Here is a 20,655-nt window from a genome sequence, read left to right on the forward strand (position 1 = left end):
CACCCGGTCCCAGAGAGGGAAAGGACAGTGTATCTAACACACTGTGACACCCGGTCCCAGAGTGGGAAAGGACAGTGTATCTAACACACTGTGACACCCGGTCCCAGAGGGGGAAAGGACAGCGTATCTAACACACTGTGACACCCAGTCCCAGAGACGGAAAGGACAGTGTATCTAACACACTGTGACACCCGGTCACAGAGTGGGAAAGGACAGCGTATCTAACACACTGTGACACCCAGTCCCAGAGACGGAAAGGACAGTGTATCTAACACACTGTGACACCCGGTCCCAGAGGGGGAAAGGACAGTGTATCTAACACACTGTGACACACAGTCACAGAGTGGGAAAGGACAGCGTATCTAACACACTGTGACACCCAGTCCCAGAGACTGAAAGGACAGTGTATCTAACACACTGTGACACCCGGTCCCAGAGGGGGAAAGGACAGTGTATCTAACACACTGTGACACACAGTCACAGAGTGGGAAAGGACAGCGTATCTAACACACTGTGACACCCAGTCCCAGAGACGGAAAGGACAGTGTATCTAACACACTGTGACACCCGGTCCCAGAGGGGGAATGGACAGTGTATCTAACACACTGTGACACCGTCCCAGTGGGGGAAAGGACAGTGTATCTAACACACTGTGACACCCGGTCCCAGAGGGGGAATGGACAGTGTATCTAACACACTGTGACACCCAGTCCCAGAGGAGGAAAGGACAGTGTATCTAATACACTGTGACACCCAGTCCCAGAGGGGGAAAGGACAGTGTATCTAACACACTGTGACACCGTCCCAGAGGGGGAATGGACAGTGTATCTAACACACTGTGACACCCAGTCCCAGAGGGGAAAGGACTGTATATCTAATACACTGTGACACCCGGTCCCAGAGGGGGAAAGGACAGTGTATCTAACACACTGTGACATCCAGTCCCAGAGTGGGAAAGGACTGTATATCTAATACACTGTGACATCCTTTGCCAGAGCTGGAAAGGGCAGTGTCTCTAACACATTTCTCTGTACATGTAGTTGATGCAGGAAGCCCAGGTGACGAAGCAGGCCTTAGATGACATTGAAAGCCGTCACACGGAGATCAAACGTTTGGAGCGTAGCATCGTGGAGCTCCACGAGATGTTCACCTACTTGGCGATGGAGGTTGAGGCCCAGGCAAGGAGCTTGTCTTTGTATCGTAGACGAATTTGGATTGGATCCCGAGGGAGATGTTGTTCTTCCCTTTCGGGCCTATTTATTGAGGCCTTTTCTCATGTTGTGACATGATGGCGGAGGACACGTTCTGTGGCCTACCTGACGGCCAGCAGTCAATGCTGGTCCACTCAAAGTGGCTCCGCATTCGTCCAAAGCCCTTCCTGACAGACACTGACGTCGGGAGCCCCAAATTCCCCCAGGGGATTGAAGGCTGCAGAATCTCTGGGGAAGTACGTCGGGGATAATCGGTTACCATCTGAACTGGAATGGCATCTCCCAGTGTCGGCCCCACTCCTCAAGTGTCATTTTACACAGAAACGTGGAAAACGGGAGCAGAGTAGGACATCCAGCCCTTCGAGCCTGCTGCACCATTTATGCTAATCCTGGCAGTTCCTCTGTCTCAACACCACACTCCCTCACTCTCCCTGTAGCCTCTGACACTTTTAACCGCCCAGACATCCATATGTTTCCTTCTTTCGTATATTCAACATCTCCTCATCTCCGTCCTAAATGGCCGGCGCCATATCCTGAGAGTGACCCCTTGTTCTAGACCCCACCCCACACCCAGCCGGAGGGAATAATATCCCTGCATCCAGTGTGTCCAACCCTGTCAGAATGTTAGACATTTCTATTTGTTCTATAAGGAGGATGAGAGGTGACTTAATTGAGGTGTATAAGATGATGAGAGGGATAGATAGAGTGGACGTTCAGCAACTTTTTCCTGGGGTGGATGTAGCTTTTACAATGGGGCATAACTATAAGGTTCATGGTGAAAGATGTGGGAGAGATGTCAGAGGTAGGTTCTTTACTCAAAGAGTGGTTGGGGCGTGGAACGCACTCCCAGCTATGGTAGTGGAGTCGGACACTTGAGGAACTTTCAAGCGGTTATTGGATAGGCATTTGGAGTGCACTAGAATGATTGGGAGTAGGTTGATTTACTTTTAGTTTCAGACTAGTTCGGCACAACATCGTGGGCCGAAGGGCCTGTACTGTGCTGTACAGTTCTGTGTTCTATATTCGATCCCCTCTCATTCTTCTAAGTTACAGCGAGTACAGACCCAATCTTTCCTCATGGCAACCGTGCCATCCCAGGAATCTGTCTGGTGAGCCCCCGCTGCACTCCCTCGGGGGCTGGTTTAGCACAGCAGGCTAAACGGCTGGCTTGCAATGCAGAACAAGGCCAGCAGCGTGAGTTCAGAACATAAAACATGGAACATGACAGCGCAGTACAGGCCCTTCGGCCCTCGATGTTGCACCGACCTGTGAAACCACTCTAAAGCCCATTCCCTTATCGTCCATATGTCTGTCCAATGACCATTTGAATGCCCTTAGTGTTGGCGAGTCCACTACTGTTGCAGGCACGGCATTCCATTCCCTCACTACTCTCAGAGTAAAGAACCTACCTCTGACATCTGTCTTATATCTATCTCCCCTCAATTTAAAGCTATGTTCCCTCGTGCTAGACATCACCATCCGAGGAAAAAGGCTCTCACTGTACACCCTATCCAATCCTCTGACCATCTTGTATGCCTCAATTAAGTCACCTCTTAACCTTCTTCTCTCTAACGAAAATAGCCTCAAGTCCCTCAGCCTTTCCTCATAAGATCTTCCCTCCATACCAGGCAACATTCTGGTAAATCTCCTCTGCACCATTTCCAATGCTTCCACATCCTTCCTATAATGCGGCGACCAGAATTGCACGCAATACTCCAAATGCGGCCGCACCAGAGTTTTGTACAGCTGCAACATGACCTCCTGGCTCCGAAACTCAATCCCTCTACCAATAAAAGCTAACACACCGTACGCCTTCTTAACAACCCTCTCAACCTGGGTGGCAACTTTCAGGGATCTATGTACATGGACACCGAGATCTCTCTTCTCATCCACACTGCCAAGAATCTTATCATTAGCCCAGTACTCTGTCTTCCTGTTATTCCTTCCAAAATGAAATATCTCACAGTTTTCTGCATTAAACTCCATTTGCCACCTCTCAGCCCAGCGCTGCAGCTTATCTATGTCCCTCCTGTAACTTGTAACATCCTTCCGCACTGTCCACAACTCCACCGACTTTAGTGTCATCTGCAAATTTACTCACCCATCCTTCTACGCCCTCCTCCAGGTCATTTATAAAAATGACAAACAGCAGTGGCCCCAAAACAGATCCTTGTGGTACACCACTAGTAACTGGACTCCAGTCTGAACATTTCCCATCAACCACCACCCTTTGTCTTCTTCCAGCTAGCCAATTTCTGATCCAAACTGCTAAATCACCCTGAATCCCATGCCTCTGCATTTTCTGCAGTAGCCTACCGTGGGGAACCTTATCAAACACTTTACTGAAATCCATATACACCACATCAACTGCTTTACCCTCATCCACCTGTTTGGTCACCTTCTCAAAGAACTCAATAAGGTTTGTGAGGCACGACCTACCCTTCACGAAACTGTGTTGACTATCACTAATCAAATTATTCCTTTCCAGATGATTATACATCCTATCTCTTATAAACCTTTCCAAGACTTTGCCCACAACAGAAGTAAGGATCACTGGTCTATAGTTACCGGGGTTGTCTCTGCTCCCCTTCTTGAACAAGGGGACAACATTTGCTATCCTCCAGTCTTCTGGCACTATTCCTGTAGACAAAGATGACTTAAAGATCAAAGCCAAAGGCTCAGCAATCTCTCCCAGCTTCCCAGAGAATCCTAGGATAAATCCCATCCGGCCCAGGGGACTTATCTATTTTCACACTTTCCAGAATCTCTAACACCTCCTCCTTATGAACCTCAAGCCCTTCTAGTCTAGTAGCCGGATTCTCAGTATTCTCCTCGACAACACTGTCTTTTTCCTGTGTGAATACTGACAAAAAATATTCATTTAGCTCCTCTCCTATCTCCTCGGACTCCACGCACAACTTCCCACTACTGTCCTTGATTTGCCCTACTCTTACCCTAGTCATTCTTTTATTCCTGACATATCTATAAAAAGCTTTAGGGTTATCCTTGATCCTACCTGCCAAGGACTTCTCATGTCCCCTCCTGGCTCTTCTTAGCTCTCTCTTTAGGTCCTTCCTAGCTAACTTGTAACTCTCGAGCGCCCTAACTGAACCTTCATGTATCATCTTTACATAAGCCTCCTTCTTCCTCTTGACAAGTGTTTCGACTGCTTTAGTAAACCACGGTTCCCTCGCTCGACCCTTTCCTCCCTGCCAGACAGGTACACACATAATCAAGGACACGCAGTAGCTGTTCCTTGAACAAGCTCCACATTTCCATTGTGCCCATCCCCTGCAGGTTTCCTCTCCATCCGATGCATCCTACGTCTTGCCTCATCGCATCATAATTGCCTTTCCCCCAGATATAACTCTTGCCCTGCGGTATATACCTATCCCTTTCCATCACTAAAGTAAACGTAATCGAATTGTGGTCACTATCACCAAAGTGCTCAAAGTTCAATTCCTGTAACAGCCTCCCCGAACAGGCGCCGGAATGTGGCGACTAGGGGCTTTTCACAGTAACTTCATTGAAGCCTACTTGTGGCAATAAGCGATTTTCATTATTATTATTATTAATATCTCCGTTTTAGATAATGAAACCAACAATACTCCAGCTGTGGGATCACCATAGCCACGCACAGCTGGAATAAGACATCCTTGCTCCTGTACCCAAGTCGACTTGCAATGAAGGCCACCACACCTAACTGCTTGTTGTACCTGTCTGCTTACTTTCAGTGACTGGCATACGAGGGCAGCTAGGTCTCTTTGTACATCCACACTCCCCAGTTTATCACCATTTAAGTCCTACTCTGCCATTCTGTTCCTCAGTCTGAAATGGCTAAATTCACATTTATGCACATTATACTTCATCTGCCATGTATTTGCCCTCTCACTGAGTTTGCCAAAATCACCTTCAAGCCTTTTAACATTCTCCTCACCGCTCACATTCCCACCATTCGTGGGTCGTCAGTAAACTTTGGAAATATTACATTTGATCCCCTGATCCAAATCATTGATGTATATTGTGAATAACTGGGGCCCAAACACCGATTCCTAAGGTAATAAACAAGTTTAGGGAGTTAGGCTGGAAGTTGAATGCCAGGACAGACAGAGTTGTCATCTCTGGTTTGTTGCCGGTGCCACGTGATAGCGAGGCTAGGAATAGGGAGAGAGTGCAGTTGAACACGTGGCTGCAGGAATGGTGTAGGAGGGAGGGCTTCAGGTATTTGGATAATTGGAGCGCATTCTGGGGAAGGTGGGACCTGTACAAGCAGGACGGGTTGCATCTGAACCAGAGGGGCACCAATATCCTGGGAGGGAGGTTTGCTAGTACTCTTCGGGAGGGTTTAAACTAATTTGGCAGGGGAATGGGAACCGGATTTGTAGTCCAGCAACTAAGGTAGCCGATATTCAGGACGCCAAAGCATGTAATGAGGCAGTGGGGAAGGGAACACTGACAAAGGAGAGTATTTGCAGGCACGGAGATGGGTTGAAGTGTGTATACTTCAACGCAAGAAGCATCAGGAATAAGGTGGGTGAACTTAAGGCATGGATCGGTACTTGGGACTACGATGTGGTGGCCATCACGGAAACTTGGATAGAAGAGGGGCAGAAATGGTTGTTGGAGGTCCCTGGTTATAGATGTTTCAATAAGATTAGGGAGGGTGGTAAAAGAGGTGGGGGGGTGGCATTATTAATTAGAGATAGTATAACAGCTGCAGAAAGGCAGTTCGAGGAGTATCACCCTATTGAGGTAGTATGGGTTGAAGTCAGAAATAGGAAAGGAGCAGTCACCTTGTTAGGAGTTTTCTATAGGCCCCCCAATAGTAGCAGAGATGTGGAGGAACAGATTGGGAAACAGATTTTGGAAAGGTGCAGAAGTCATAGGGTAGTAGTCATGGGCGACTTTAACTTCCCAAATATTGAGTGGAAACTCTTTAGATCAAATAGTTTGGATGGGGTGGTGTTTGTGCAGTGTGTCCAGGAAGCTTTTCTAACACAGTATGTAGATTGTCCAACCAGAGGGGCAATATTGGATTTAGTACTGGGTAATGAACCAGGGCAAGTGATAGATTTGTTAGTGGGGGAGCATTTTGGAGATAGTGACCACAATTCTGTGACTTTCACTTTAGTAATGGAGAGGGATAGGTACGTGCAACAGGGCAAGGTTTACAATTGGGGGAAGGGTAAATACGATGTTGTCAGACAAGAATTGAAGTGCATAAGTTGGGAACATAGGCTGGCAGGGAAGGACACAAGTGAAATGTGGAACTTGTTCAAGGAACAGGTGCTACGTGTCCTTGATATGTATGTCCCTGTCAGGCAGGGAAGAGATGGTCGAGTGAGGGAACCATGGTTGACAAGAGAGGTTGAATGTCTTGTTAAGAGGAAAAAGGTGACTTATGTAAGGCTGAGGAAACAAGGTTCAGACAGGGCATTGGAGGGATACAAGATAGCCAGGAGGGAACTGAAGAAAGGGATTAGGAGAGCTAAGAGAGGGCATGAACAATCTTTGGCGGGTAGGATCAAGGAAAACCCCAAGGCCTTTTACACATATGTGAGAAATATGAGAATGACTAGAGCGAGGGTAGGTCCGATCAAGGACAGTAGCGGGAGATTGTGTATTGAGTCTGAAGAGATAGGCGAGGTCTTGAATGAGTACTTTTCTTCTGTATTTACAAATGAGAGGGGCGATATTGTTGGAGAGGACAGTGTGAAACAGATTGGTAAGCTCGAGGAAATACTTGTTAGGAAGGAAGATGTGTTGGGCATTTTGAAAAACTTGAGGATAGACAAGTCCCCCGGGCCTGACGGGATATATCCAAGGATTCTATGGGAAGCAAGAGATGAAATTGCAGAGCCGTTGGCAATTATCTTTTCGTCCTCACTGTCAACAGGGGTGGTACCAGGGGATTGGAGAGTGGCGAATGTCGTGCCCCTGTTCAAAAAGGAACTAGGGATAACCCTGGGAATTACAGGCCAGTTAGTCTTACTTCGGTGGTAGGCAAAGTAATGGAAAGGGTACTGAAGGATAGGATTTCTGAGCATCTGGAAAGACACTGCTTGATTAGGGATAGTCAGCACGGATTTGTGAGGGGTAGGTCTTGCCTTACAAATCTTATTGAATTCTTTGAGGAGGTGACCAAGCATGTGGATGAAGGTAAAGCAGTGGATGTAGTGTACATGGATTTTAGTAAGGCATTTGATAAAGTTCCCCATGGTAGGCTTCTGCACAAAGTAAGGAGGCATGGGATAGTGGGAAATTTGGCCAGTTGGATAACGAACTGGCTAACCGATAGAAGTCAGAGAGTGGTGGTGGATGGCAAATATTCAGCCTGGATCCCAGTTACCAGTGGTGTACCGCAGGGATCAGTTCTGGGTCCTCTGCTGTTTGTGATTTTCATTAATGACTTGGATGAGGGAGTTGAAGGGTGGGTCAGTAAATTTGCAGACGATACGAAGATTGGTGGAGTTGTGGATAGTAAAGAGGGCTGTTGTCGGCTGCAAAGAGACATAGATAGGATGCAGAGCTGGGCTGAGAAGTGGCAGATGGAGTTTAACCCTGAAAAGTGTGAGGTTGTCCATTTTGGAAGGACAAATATGAATGCGGAATACAGGGTTAACGGTAGAGTTCTTGGCATTGTGGAGGAGCAGAGAGACCTTGGGGTCTATGTTCATACATCTTTGAAAGTTGCCACTCAAGTGGATAGAGCTGTGAAGAAGGCCTATGGTGTGCTCGCGTTCATTAACAGAGGGATTGAATTTAAGAGCCGTGAGGTGATGATGCAGCTGTACAAAACTTTGGTAAGGCCACATTTGGAGTACTGTGTACAGTTCTGGTCGCCTCATTTTAGGAAGGATGTGGAAGCTCTGGAAAAGGTGCAAAGAAGATTTACCAGGATGTTGCCTGGAATGGAGAGTAGGTCTTACGAGGAAAGGTTGAGGGTGCTAGGCCTTTTCTCATTAGAGCGGAGAAGGATGAGGGGCGACTTGATAGAGGTTTATAAGATGATCAGGGGAATAGATAGAGTAGACAGTCAGAGACTTTTTCCCCAGGTGGAACACACCATTACAAGGGGACATAAATTTAAGGTGAAAGGTGGAAGATATAGGAGGGATATCAGAGGTAGGTTCTTTACCCAGAGAGTAGTGGGGGCATGGAATGCACTGCCTGTGGAAGTAGTTGAGTCGGAAACATTAGTGACCTTCAAGCAGCTGTTGGATAGGTACATGGATTACGGGAAAATGATATAGTGTAGATTTATTTGTTCTTAAGGGCAGCACGGTAGCATTGTGGATAGCACAATTGCTTCACAGATCCATGGTCCCAGGTTCGATTTCGGCTTGGGTCATTGTCTGTGCGGAGTCTGCACGTCCTCCCCGTGTCTGCGTGGGTTTCCTCCGGGTGCTCCGGTTTCCTCCCACAGTCCAAAGATGTGCGGGTTAGGTGAATTGGCCAATGATAAATTGCCCTTAATGTCCAAATTGCCCTTGGTGTTGGGTGGAGGTGTTGAGTTTGGGTAGGGTGCTCTTTCCAAGAGCTGGTGCAGACTCAGGGGGCCGAATGGCCTCCTTCTGCACTGTAGATTCAATGATAATCTATGATTAATCTAGGACAAAGGTTCGGCACAACATCGTGGGCCGAAGGGCCTGTTCTGTGCTGTATTTTCTATGTTCTATGTTCTATGTCCTACGGGGCCCACTATCAGGGGTGGCATGGTAGCAGAATGGCTAGCACTGCTGCTTCACAGCGCCAGGGTCCCAGGTTCGATTCCCGGCTTGGGTCACTGTCTGTGCGGAGTCTGCACATTCTCCCCGTGTCTGCGTGGGTTTCCTCCGGGCGCTCCGGTTTCCTCCCACAGTTCCCGAAAGACGTGCTTGTTAGGTAATTTGGCCATTCTGAAATTCTCCCTCTGTGTCCCCGAACAGGTGCCGGAATGTGGCAACTAGGGGCTTTTCACAGTAACTTCATTGCCCTGTTAATGTAAGCCTAGTTGCGACAAAGATTATTATCACTGCCTACCGCTTCAAAAAAACTACCCATTTATTCCTACTCTCCGGTTCCTTTCTGTGAACCAATTCCTAATCCATGCCAGGACATTGCCCCCAATCCCATGCGCTGACCTCTTCAGTGAGATTTTGTTTAAAGCATCCTGAAAATCCAAATATACCACATCCACTGGTCCTCCCTTATCTATTCTGCTATGTCCTCAAAAACCTGCAGTAGGTTTATCAAGCATGATTCCCCTTTCAGGAACCCCTGTTAACTTTGCCTAATCCCATTGCTTTTTTCTTTGTGTCCCGTAACCAAATCCTTTGGAATAGACTCGAGCACTTTCCCTACAACTGATGTTCGACTAGCCAGTCTACAACTCCCTGTTTTCTTGCTCCCTCCTTTTTTTAAATAGCGGAGGTACACTTCCCGCACTCCAGTCTGTGAGGACTGTTCCGGAACCAAAATAATTTTGGATGATGACAGCCAACGCATCCACGCATTTCCATGGCCAACTCCTTTAGTACCCTGGGTTGTAGGTTATTTTGAGCAGAGTTTTACAGCACAGAAAGAGGGCCCTCAGCCCCTCATGTCTGCTCTGGCCTCCAGCACCTATCTATTCCAATCCCATTTTCCAGCACTTAGTCTGTCGCTTTGTATAGCAACGGCCTGTCAAGTGCTCTTCTAAATGCTTCTTAAATGTTGCGAGGGTTCCGGCCTCCATCACCCTTTCAGGCAGCGAGACTCCAACCACCCTCGGGGTAACGAGGTTTATCCTCACAGCCCCTCTAAACCTCCTGCCCCTTCCCTTAAATCTCTGCCCCCTGGTCATTGATTCCTCCACCAAGTTCCTTCTTATCCACCCTATCTGTGTCCCTCATCATTTTGTACACCTCGATCATGTCCCCCCTCGGTCTTCTCTGCTCCAGGGAAAACAACCCCAGCCTCCCTTCATAGCTGAAACTCTCCAGCCCAGAGGATATCCTGGTGCGCCTCCTCTGCACCTTCTCCTGTCATATCACAGCCTTCCTATAGTGTAGTGACCAGAACTGCACACAGTACTCCAGCTGCGGCCGAACCATTGTTTTATACAGCTCATCATAACCTCCCTGCTCTTATATTCTATGTCGTAGCTAATAAAGGCAAGTATCTATTGCATTGTTAGTAAGCAATGAAGTTAAATCGATAGCACAGAGCGATATAGGATCAGAAGGCATAAAATCTCTGTGGGTAGAGTTGAGGAACCGCAAAGGTAAAAAGACCCCGATGGGAGTTATGTACAGGCCCCCGAACAGTAGTCAGGAGATGGGGCAGAAAATAAATCAGGAGATGGAGAAAGCATGGAAAAAAGGCACTATTACAGTAATCATGGGGAACTTCAATATGCAGGTGGACTGGGAAAATCAGGTTGGCAGTGGATCGCAAGAGAAGGAATTTGTGGAATATCTAAGAGATGTTTTTTTGGAGCAGCTTGTGACAGAGCCTACTAGGGAACAGGCAATTCTGGATTTGGTGATGCGTAATGAGGCAGACTTGATTAGGGAACTTAAAGTGAAGGAACCCTTAGGGAGCAGTGACCACAATATGACAGAATGTACCCTGCAGTTTGAGAGGGAGAAGCTGGAGTCAGATAGAACATACAGTGCAGAAGGAGGCCATTCTGCCCAACAAATCTGCACTGACCCACTTAAGCCCTCACTTCCACCCTATCCCCCCCAAACCCCAGTAACACCTCCCAACATTTTTTCGACACTCAGGACAATTTTAGCATGGCCAGTCAACCTAACCTGCACGTCTTTGGACTGTGGGAGGAAACCGGAGCACCCGGAGGAAATCCACGCACACACGGGGAGAACGTGCAGACTCCGCACAGGCAGTCACCCAAGCCGGGAATCGAACCTGGGACCCTGGCGCTGTGAAGCCCCAGTGCTAAGCACTGTGCTACCGTGCTGCCCTAAGATGGAACGGTATTACAATTAAATAAGGGTAACTGCAAAGCCATGAGGGAGGAGCTGGCCAGAGTTGATTGGAGAAGGAGCCTAGCAGGGAAGACAGTGGAACAGCAATGGCAGGAGTTTTGGGGAGTTATTAGGGAGGCACAACAGAAATTCATCCCAAGGAGGAGGAAACGTGCTAAGGGGAGGACAAGGCATCCATGGCTGACGAGGGAAGTCGAGGACAGCGTAAAAGCAAAAGAAAAAGCATACAAAGTGGCGATGATTGGGAAGCCTTTAAAAGCGAGCAGAGGACAACTAAAAACGCAATAAGGGGGGAGAAGATGAAGTAGGAGTGCAAGCTAGCTAGTAATATAAAGGAAGATAGGAAGAGTTTCTTTCAATATATAAAAGGTAAGAGAGAGACAGAAAATAGACATTGGACCACTGGAAAATGTGGCTGGAGAAGTAATAATAGGAAACAAAGAAATGGTAGAGGAACTGAACAGTTACTTTGCATCAGTCTTCACGGTGGAGACACCAGTGGGATGCCAGAGCTCCAGGAGAACCAGGGGGCAGAGGTGAGTGCAGTGACCATTACTGAGGAGGGGCTTCTGGGGAAACTGAAAGGTCTGAAGGTGGATAAGTCACCTGGACCGGATGGACTACACCCCAGGGTCTAAAAGAGATAGTTGAGGAAATTGTGGAGACATTAGTGGTGATCTTTCAGGAATATCTGGAGGCAGGAAGGGTCCTAGAGGACTGGAAATGGCTAATGTAACACCACTGTTTAAGAAGGGAGGGAGGCAGAAGACGGGAAATTATAGGCCGGTTAGCCTGACTTTGGTCATTGGTAAGATTTTCGAGTCTGTTATTAAAGATGAGATCGCGGAGTACTTGGCAGTGCATGGTAAAATAGGACTGAGTCAACACGGCTTTGTCAAGGGGAGGTCGTGTCTGACAAACCTGTTAGAATTCTTTGAGGAGGTAACAAGGAAGTTAGACAAAGGAGAACCAGTGGACGTGATTTATCTAGATTTCCAGAAGGCCTTTGACAAGGTGCCGCATAGGAGACTGTTAAATAAGTTAAGAGCCCATGGTGTTAAGGGTAAGATCCTGGCATGGATAGAGGATTGGCTGACTGGCAGAAGGCAGAGAGTGGGGGTAAAGGGGTATTTTTCAGGCTGGCAGCCGGTGACTAGTGGTGTGCCTCATGGGTCTGTGCTGGGACCACAACTTTTCACAATATACATTAATGATCTGGAAGAAGGAACTGAAGGTACTGTTGCTAAGTTTAGAGATGATACAAAGGTCTGTAGAGAGACAGGTAGTATTGAGGAAGCAAGGGGGCTGCAGAAGGACTTGGACAGGCTAGGAGAGTGGGCAATGAAGTGGCAGATGGAATACAATGTGGAAAAGTGTGAGGTTATGCACTTTGGAAGGAGGAATTTATGCATAGACTATTTTCTAAATGGGGAAATCATAGATTATCATAGAATTTACAGTGCAGAAGGAGGCCATTCGGCCCATCGAGTCTGCACCGGCTCTTGGAAAGAGCACCCTACCCAAGGTCAACACCTCCACCCTATCCCCATAACCCAGTAACCCCACCAACACTAAGGGCAATTTTGGACACTAAGGGCAATTTATCATGGCCAATCCACCTAACCTGCACATCTTTGGACTGTGGGAGGAAACCGGAGCACCCGGAGGAAACCCATGCACACACGGGGAGGATGTGCAGACTCCGCACAGACAGTGACCCAAGCTGGAATCGAACCTGGGACCCTGGAGCTGTGAAGCAATTGTGCTAACCACTGTGCTACCGTGTCGCCCCTGAAATGCTTAGGAAATCAGAAGCACAAAGGGACTTGGGAGTCCTTGTTCACGATTCTCTTAAGGTTAATGTGCAGGTTCAGTCGGCAGTTAAGAAGGCAAATGCAATGTTAGCATTCATGTCAAGAGGGCTAGAATACAAGACCAGGGATGTACTTCTGAGGCTGTATCAGGCTCTGGTCAGACCCCATTTGGAGTGTTGTGAGCAGTTTTGGGTCCCGTATCTAAGGAAGGATGTGCTGGCCTTGGAAAGGGTCCAGAGGAGGTCACAAGAATGACCCCTGGAATGAAGAACTTGTCGTATGAGGAACGTTTGACAACTCTGGGTCTGTACTCGTTGGAGTTTAGAAGGATGAGGGGGGATCTTATTGAAACTTACAGGATACTGTGAGGCCTGGATAGAGTGGACGTGGAGAGGATGTTTCCACTTGTCGGAAAAACTAGAACCAGAGGACACAATCTCAGACTAAAGGGACGATCCTTTAAAACCGAGATGAGGAGGAATTTCTTCAGCCAGAGGGTGGTGAATCTGTGGAACTCTTTTCCGCGGGAGGCTGTGGAGGCCAAATCACTGAGTGTCTTTAAGACAGAGATAGATAGGTTCTTGATTGATGAGGGGTTATGGGGAGAAGGCAGGAGAATGTGGATGAGAAAAATATCAGCCATGATTGAATGGCGGAGCAGACTCGATGGGCCGAGTGGCCTAATTCTGCTCCCTACTTTCTTAACCACCTTAACTACCTGTCCTAATGCCTTCTGGGATCTATGGACCCTGTGGTCCTCTGTACTTCCTAGTGTTCATTGAGTATTCCCTTCCATTGTTAGTCCTCCCAGAATGCATCACCTCACATTTTTCAGGGTTAAATTCCAATTGCCACTGTTCTGACCATCTAAGCATCCCCACGAGTGTCGTCCTCACTATTTACCAAACCTGTCCACCTTGCTTCGGGTGTGTAACCATTTTGTGCCCAGCGAGATACAGGGCAGAAAATTGGCAGTTCAGTTGCGGTGGTTCCCCCGCCACCAGGTGTGGGTTTGGCAATAGGCCACAAATGAAGCCTGGGCCTTTCCTGATGAATGTGTTCATGGGTGAAGCAGTGCGATGAAGTGGCCAGCTCAACGGGTGCATGGGATCGGCTAACTAGGCCCAAGATGTATGCTGGGGCCCGGGATGACTGGCTCTTGCCGGCGCCATTGCAGTTCCGGCCACCGTCCATTCCAAGCTCAGGGCAATTGATGTCTTCTTTCAGGGGGAGCTGTTCAACAACATCGAGAACTACATCTCCAATTCAGTCAACTACGTCGAGAAGGCGGCCGACAACATGGCGACCGCCGCGGTCAATCAGAGGAAGGCGAGAAAGGTGAGGCCGATGGTGGAGGAGGGGGGTGCATTGAATGCTGGAGTGGTGGACGGCCATTTTGCAGATGAGGGGTTGGCATTGTTTGGAGTTTCTGGGGGTGCATGATAAGGGGATGGGAGAATGAGGGAGCTTTTCAGTGTGATCAGAACCACTCACGTCCCTCATGACATGATGTGACCTACATATACCCCCCACGACCCTGTCCCACCTCGCTTTGTAGGTTGGATTAGATACTGGAGGCTAGGGAGACCTCCATGATCAGCAATTGTTCCCTCATAGATTGAGGCTTACTCATGTTCTGGGTTGCCTCGTGTTTTTATTTGTTCTTTCATGGCATGTGGGTGTCGCTGGCCGGGCCCAGCATTTATGGCCCATCCCGAATTGCTCTTTGAGAAGTTGGTGGGTGAGCCGCCATCTTGACTTGCCATAGTCCCGTGTGTTGTAGGTACACCCACAGTGCTGTTAGGGAGTGAGTTCCAGGATTTTGCCCCAGCGACAGTGAAGGAACGGCCAATATATTTCCAAGTCAGGGTGGTGAGTGACTGGGAGGGGAACCTCCAGCTGGTGGGGTTCCCAGGTATCAGCTGCCCTTGTTCCTTTAGATGGTAGTGATCGTGGGTTTGGAACGTGCTGTCGAATCGACGCAAATCGTCTTGTAGATGGTACACACGGCTGCTGCTGTGTGTCGGTGGTGGAGGGAGTGAGTGTCTGTGGATGGGGTGTCGATCGAGCGGGGCTGCTTTGTCCTGGATGGTGTCGAGCTTCTCGAGTGTTGTTGGAGCCGCCGCTCATCCAGGCAAGTGGAGAGGGTCCCATCACACTCCCGACTTGTGTCCTTGTCGATGATGGACAGGCTTTGGGGAGTCGGGAATGGTGCTGAACATCGTGCAGTCAGCAGCGAACATCCCCAACGTATGACCATCCCTACTTGGAAACCATCCAGTTTAGTTCTGGTCAATGGTAACCACCTCTGCCCCCTGACCTCCCCACCTCTGCCCCCTGACCTCCTCACCTCTGCTTCCCCCAAGGATGTTGATGGTGGAGTTAATGGGAGGGACCTACTGGCTTGACACTGGGAATTTGGGCTAATAGCGTGATTGTGGCACGAACTGACTTGTCTCTCACTCTCTCTCCCTCTCTCTTGCAGAAGAAAGTTTTTGTGATTATCTGCATTTTGGTCCTGGTGCTCGTAGTCATTGCCATCATAGTGGGTGTCGCAATGACCTCTTGACCGAAGCCTTCCACTATTGCCCTCAGCCTACTCATTGGTGCCCAAGGTATTACTCAATAGTCTTTTCTCTTGAAAGCAAGATGCAATTTTCGGGGTTTCCAGAGTGAAGGGACCTGGCTGGGGAGGGGTCGAGAAAAGGGGGGTGGGGTCGGGAGGGGAGAGGGGGTGGTACATGGTCGCAATGCTTTTGGAAGTGGCAGGACAGGTTTGAGAGCGTGGTTATTAAAGGATTTCGGCATCCGAGGTTTCATTGATAGATTTAGAAAATGGGAGAGTGGAGCGCCGAGGCCGATACTCTTTAGCGCGCACACTGGGTCAGGACCCCAAATGGGGTATTCTGGCCAATCCCCACTCTTCCGCACCTTCGGAAGGCCTGTCGGGGCCCTCGGCGAGGGTGCGGGGAGGTTAATTTATCGGAACGTTCCAGCAATGAGAGACTTGTAGGAACGAGCAAAGTAGGAGCTTGGGGAGGGGTGGGGGCGGGGCGGGGCATTCCGGTCCTTGGGCCTGACTCCTCTCTGTTCACACAGACAGTCACCCAAGGGCGGAATCAAACCCCCTGATTCCTGCCGCTAAGGGCAGCTGTGCCACCCTGTTCGCAGTGACAGGAAGATGGGGAAGCCACAGGGACACACATTGATGGGGCGGGGGTTGTTTTGTTGGCACAGCGAGTGGTTTCGATTTGGCACCGGAGAGGAGAATCAATAATAAGGAAGACGAGGAGAGGGATGCACCGCCTCAGGACTAACTGAGATGGCGCTGAATTGAGGCAGAGCTCATTCGATGTCGGAAAGGTTACCCAACAGCTGGAAGACTGGGGAATATTTGGGAGCGGGCAATCGGGCGGCGAAGAAGTGATAAATGAGGGAGAAATTGGAGCGCAAGACGGGACCGGTAAGAAGTCTGAAAAATGGGCAGCCGAAACCTCGATAAGCATGTCGTAAGGAGAAGAGGAGCTAAAGTGAGCCTTGCTCACAGAGAGGGGAGTGACTGGGGAAGCGATAGCGAGAATATGGCAGAGATCTGGAGCAAATATTTTGTGTCTATCTTCACGGGAGGAGACGCACACAGAGCATCCCAAGGATGGTCGAAAGGCAGAAAGTAGATCTTAAAGCATCCAATATCGCTGGAGAATAACACCCGGGGAAGACTAAAGGGTGCAGAGGGATCTGGGTGTTGCTGCGGTACAGAGGGATCTGGGTGTTGCTGCGGTACAGAGGGATCTGGGTGTCACTGTGGTGCAGAGGGATCTGGGTGTTGCTGTGGTACAGAGGGATCTGTGTGTCACTGCGGTACAGAGGGATCTGGGTGTTGCTGTGGTACAGAGGGATCTGTGTGTTGCTGCGGTACAGAGGGATCTGGGTGTTGCTGTGATACAGAGGGATCTGGATGTTGCTGTGGTACAGAGGGATCTGGGTGTTGCTGTGGTGCAGAGGGATCTGGGTGTTGCTGCGGTACAGAGGGATCTGGGTGTCGCTGTGGTACAGAGGGATCTGGGTGTCGCTGTGGTACAGAGGGATCTGGGTGTCGCTGTGGTACAGAGGGATCTGGGGGTTGCTGTGGTACAGAGGGATCTGGGTGTCGCTGTGGTACAGAGGGATCTGGGTGTTGCTGTGGTATAGAGGGATCTGGGTGTTGCTGTGGTACAGAGGGATCTGGGTGTCACTGAGGTACAGAGGGATCTGGGTGTCGCTGCGGTACAGAGGGATCTGGGTGTTGCTGTGGTACAGAGGGATCTGGGTGTTGCTGTGGTACAGAGGGATTTGGGTGTTGCTGTGGGACAGAGGGATCTGGGTGTTGCTGTGGTACAGAGGGATCTGGGTGTTGCTGTGGTACAGAGGGATCTGGGTGTTGCTGAGATACAGAGGGATCTGGGTGTTGCTGTGGTACAGAGGGATCTGGGTGTTGCTGTGGTACAGAGGGATCTGGGTGTTGCTGTGGTACAGAGGGATCTGGGTGTTGCTGTGGTACAGAGGGATTTGGGTGTTGCTGTGGGACAGAGGGATCTGGGTGTTGCTGTGGTACAGAGGGATCTGGGTGTTGCTGTGGTACAGAGGGATCTGGGTGTTGCTGAGATACAGAGGGATCTGGGTGTTGCTGTGGTACAGAGGGATCTGGGTGTTGCTGTGGTACAGAGGGATCTGGGTGTTGCTGTGGTACAGAGGGATCTGGGTGTTGCTGTGGTACAGAGGGATCTGGGTGTCGCTGCGGAACAGAGGGATCTGGGTGTTACTGTGGTACAGAGGGATCTGGGTGTTGCTGTGGTACAGGGGGATCTGAGTGTCGCTGCGGTACAGAGGGATCTGGGTGTTGCTGTGGTACAGAGGGATCTGGGTGTTGCTGTGGTACAGAGGGATCTGGGTGTCGCTGTGGTACAGAGGGATCTGGGTGTTGCTGCGGTACAGAGGGATCTGGGTGTTGCTGTGGTACAGAGGGATCTGGGTGTTGCTGTGATACAGAGGGATCTGGGTGTTCCTGCGGTACAGAGGGATCTGGGTGTTGCTGTGGTACTGAGGAATCTGGGTGTTGCTGCGGTACAGAGGGATCTGGGTGTTGCGGTGATACAGAGGGATCTGGGTGTTGCTGCGGTACAGAGGGATCTGGGTGTTGCTGTGGTACAGAGGAATCTGGGTGTTGCTGCGGTACAGAGGGATGTGGGTGTTGCTGCGCTACAGAGGGATCTGGGTGTCGTTGCGGTACAGAGGGATCTGGGTGTTGCTGTGGTACAGAGGGATCTGGGTGTTGCGGTGGTACAGAGGGATCTGGGTGTTGCTGTGGTACAGAGGGATCTGGGTGTAGCTGTGGTACAGAGGGATCTGGGTGTTGCTGCGGTACAGAGGGATCTGGGTGTCGTTGCGGTACAGAGGGATCTGGGTGTTGCTGTGGTACAGAGGGATCTGGGTGTTGCTGCGGTACAGAGGGATCTGGGTGTTGCTGTGGTACAGAGGGATCTGGGTGTTGCTGTGGTACAGAGGAATCTGGGTGTTGCTGTGGTACAGAGGGATCTGGGTGTTGCTGCGGTACAGAGGGATCTGGGTGTTGCTGCGGTGCAGAGGGATCTGGGTGTCGCTGTGGTACAGATTGATCTGGGTGTAGCTGTGGTACAGAGGGATCTGGGTGTTGCTGCGGTACAGAGGGATCTGGTTGTCGTTGCGGTACAGAGGGATCTGGGTGTTGCTGTGGTACAGAGGGATCTGGGTGTTACTGTGGTACAGAGGGATCTGGGTGTTGCTGCGGTACAGAGGGATCTGGGTGTTGCTGCGGTACAGAGGGATCTGGGTATTGCTGCGGTACAGAGGGATCTGGGTATTGCTGCGGTACAGAGGGATCTGGGTGTTGCTGTGGTACAGAGGGATCTGGGTGCTGCTGTGGTACAGAGGGATCTGGGTGTTTCTGTGGTACAGAGGGATCTGGGTGTTGCTGCGGTACAGAGGGATCTGGGTATTGCTGCGGTACAGAGGGATCTGGGTGTTTCTGTGGTACAGAGGGATCTGGGTGTTGCTGCAGTACAGAGGGATCTGGGTGTTGCTGTGGTACAGAGGGATCTGGGTGTTGCTGCGGTACAGAGGGATCTGGGTGTCGCTGTGGTACAGAGGGATCTGGGTGTCGCTGTGGTACAGAGGGATCTGGGTATTGCTGCGGTACAGAGGGATCTGGGTGTTGCTGTGGTACAGAGGGATCTGGGTGCTGCTGTGGTACAGAGGGATCTGGGTGTTTCTGTGGTACAGAGGGATCTGGGTGTTGCTGCGGTACAGAGGGATCTGGGTATTGCTGCGGTACAGAGGGATCTGGGTGTTTCTGTGGTACAGAGGGATCTGGGTGTTGCTGCGGTACAGAGGGATCTGGGTGTTGCTGTGGTACAGAGGGATCTGGGTGTTGCTGCGGTACAGAGGGATCTGGGTGTCGCTGTGGTACAGAGGGATCTGGGTGTCGCTGTGGTACAGAGGGATCTGGGTGTCGCTGCGGTACAGAGGGATCTGGGTGTCGCTGCGGTACAGAGGGATGTGGGTGTTGCTGCGGTACAGAGGGATCTGGGTGTTGCTGCGGAACAGAGGGATCTGGGTGTTGCTGCGGTACAGAGGGATCTGGGTGTTGCTGCGGTACAGAGGGATCTGGGTGTTGCTGTGGTACAGAGGGATCTGGGTGTTGCTGTGGTACAGAGGGATCTGGGTGTTGCTGCGGTACAGAGGGATCTGGGTGTTGCTGTGGTACAGGGGGATCTGGGTGTTGCTGTGGTACAGAGGGATCTGGGTGTTGCTGTGGTACAGAGGGATCTGGGTGTTGCTGTGGTACAGAGGGATCTGGGTGTCGCTGTGGTACAGAGGGATCTGGGTGTTGCTGCGGTACAGTGGGATCTGGGTGTTGCTGCGGTACAGAGGGGTCTGGGTGTTGCTGCGGTACAGAGGGATCTGGGTGTTGCTGCGGTAAAGAGGGATCTTGGTGTTGCTGCGGTACAGAGGGATCTGGGTGTCGCTGCGGTACAGAGGGATCTGGGTGTCGCTGCGGTACAGAGTGATCTGGGTGTTGCTGCGGTACAGAGGGATCTGGGTGTTGCTGTAGGTCCACTGCAGACAGAAACAGTGGAATGCATAATAAGGCACAAAGAAATGGCTGCGCAATTAAATACAGACTTTGGTTCTGTCTTCACAAATGAGGACACAAATCAGATCCCAGAAATGTTGGAGAATGAAAGGTTTAGTTAGAGGGAAGAACTCAGGGAGATCAACATTAGTAGAGAAATGGTGCTGGGAAAACTGATGGGATTGAAGGCGGATAAATCCCCAGGGCCTGAGAATCTGCATCCCAGAGTGTTTAAAGAGGTGGCTCTGGAAATAGTGGATGCATTGGTGGTCATCTTCCGGGATTCTGTAGACTCTGGAACTGCCCCTGCAGATTGGAGGGTAGCTCACGTCACTCCGATATTCAAAAAGGGAGGGAGAGAGAAAGCAGGGAATTACAGACCAGTAAGCCTAACATCGGTAGTGGGAAAAATGCTTGAAACCATTATCAAGGACTTTATAGCGGAACATTTAGAAAGCAGTGGCAGGATCAGTAAGAGTCAGCATGGATTTACAAAGGGAAAATCATGC

General features: G+C 50.0%; 1 protein-coding gene across 1 annotated transcript in view; it reads left to right on the forward strand.

The window, feature by feature from the left end:
• LOC140396069 (syntaxin-4-like) overlaps window positions 1-20,655 on the forward strand; it is a 148,564-nt gene that overhangs the window by 124,613 nt on the left and 3,296 nt on the right. The window contains exons 7-9 of the mRNA XM_072484167.1: window positions 1,041-1,178; window positions 14,224-14,334; window positions 15,482-15,611. Of these exons, the coding sequence (XP_072340268.1) occupies window positions 1,041-1,178; window positions 14,224-14,334; window positions 15,482-15,565 (333 nt within the window). The 3' untranslated portion in view covers window positions 15,566-15,611. The remainder of the gene's footprint in view (window positions 1-1,040; window positions 1,179-14,223; window positions 14,335-15,481; window positions 15,612-20,655) is intronic.

This window comes from Scyliorhinus torazame, chromosome 19, assembly GCF_047496885.1.
Source record: "Scyliorhinus torazame isolate Kashiwa2021f chromosome 19, sScyTor2.1, whole genome shotgun sequence".
Taxonomy (NCBI): Eukaryota; Metazoa; Chordata; class Chondrichthyes; order Carcharhiniformes; family Scyliorhinidae; genus Scyliorhinus; species Scyliorhinus torazame.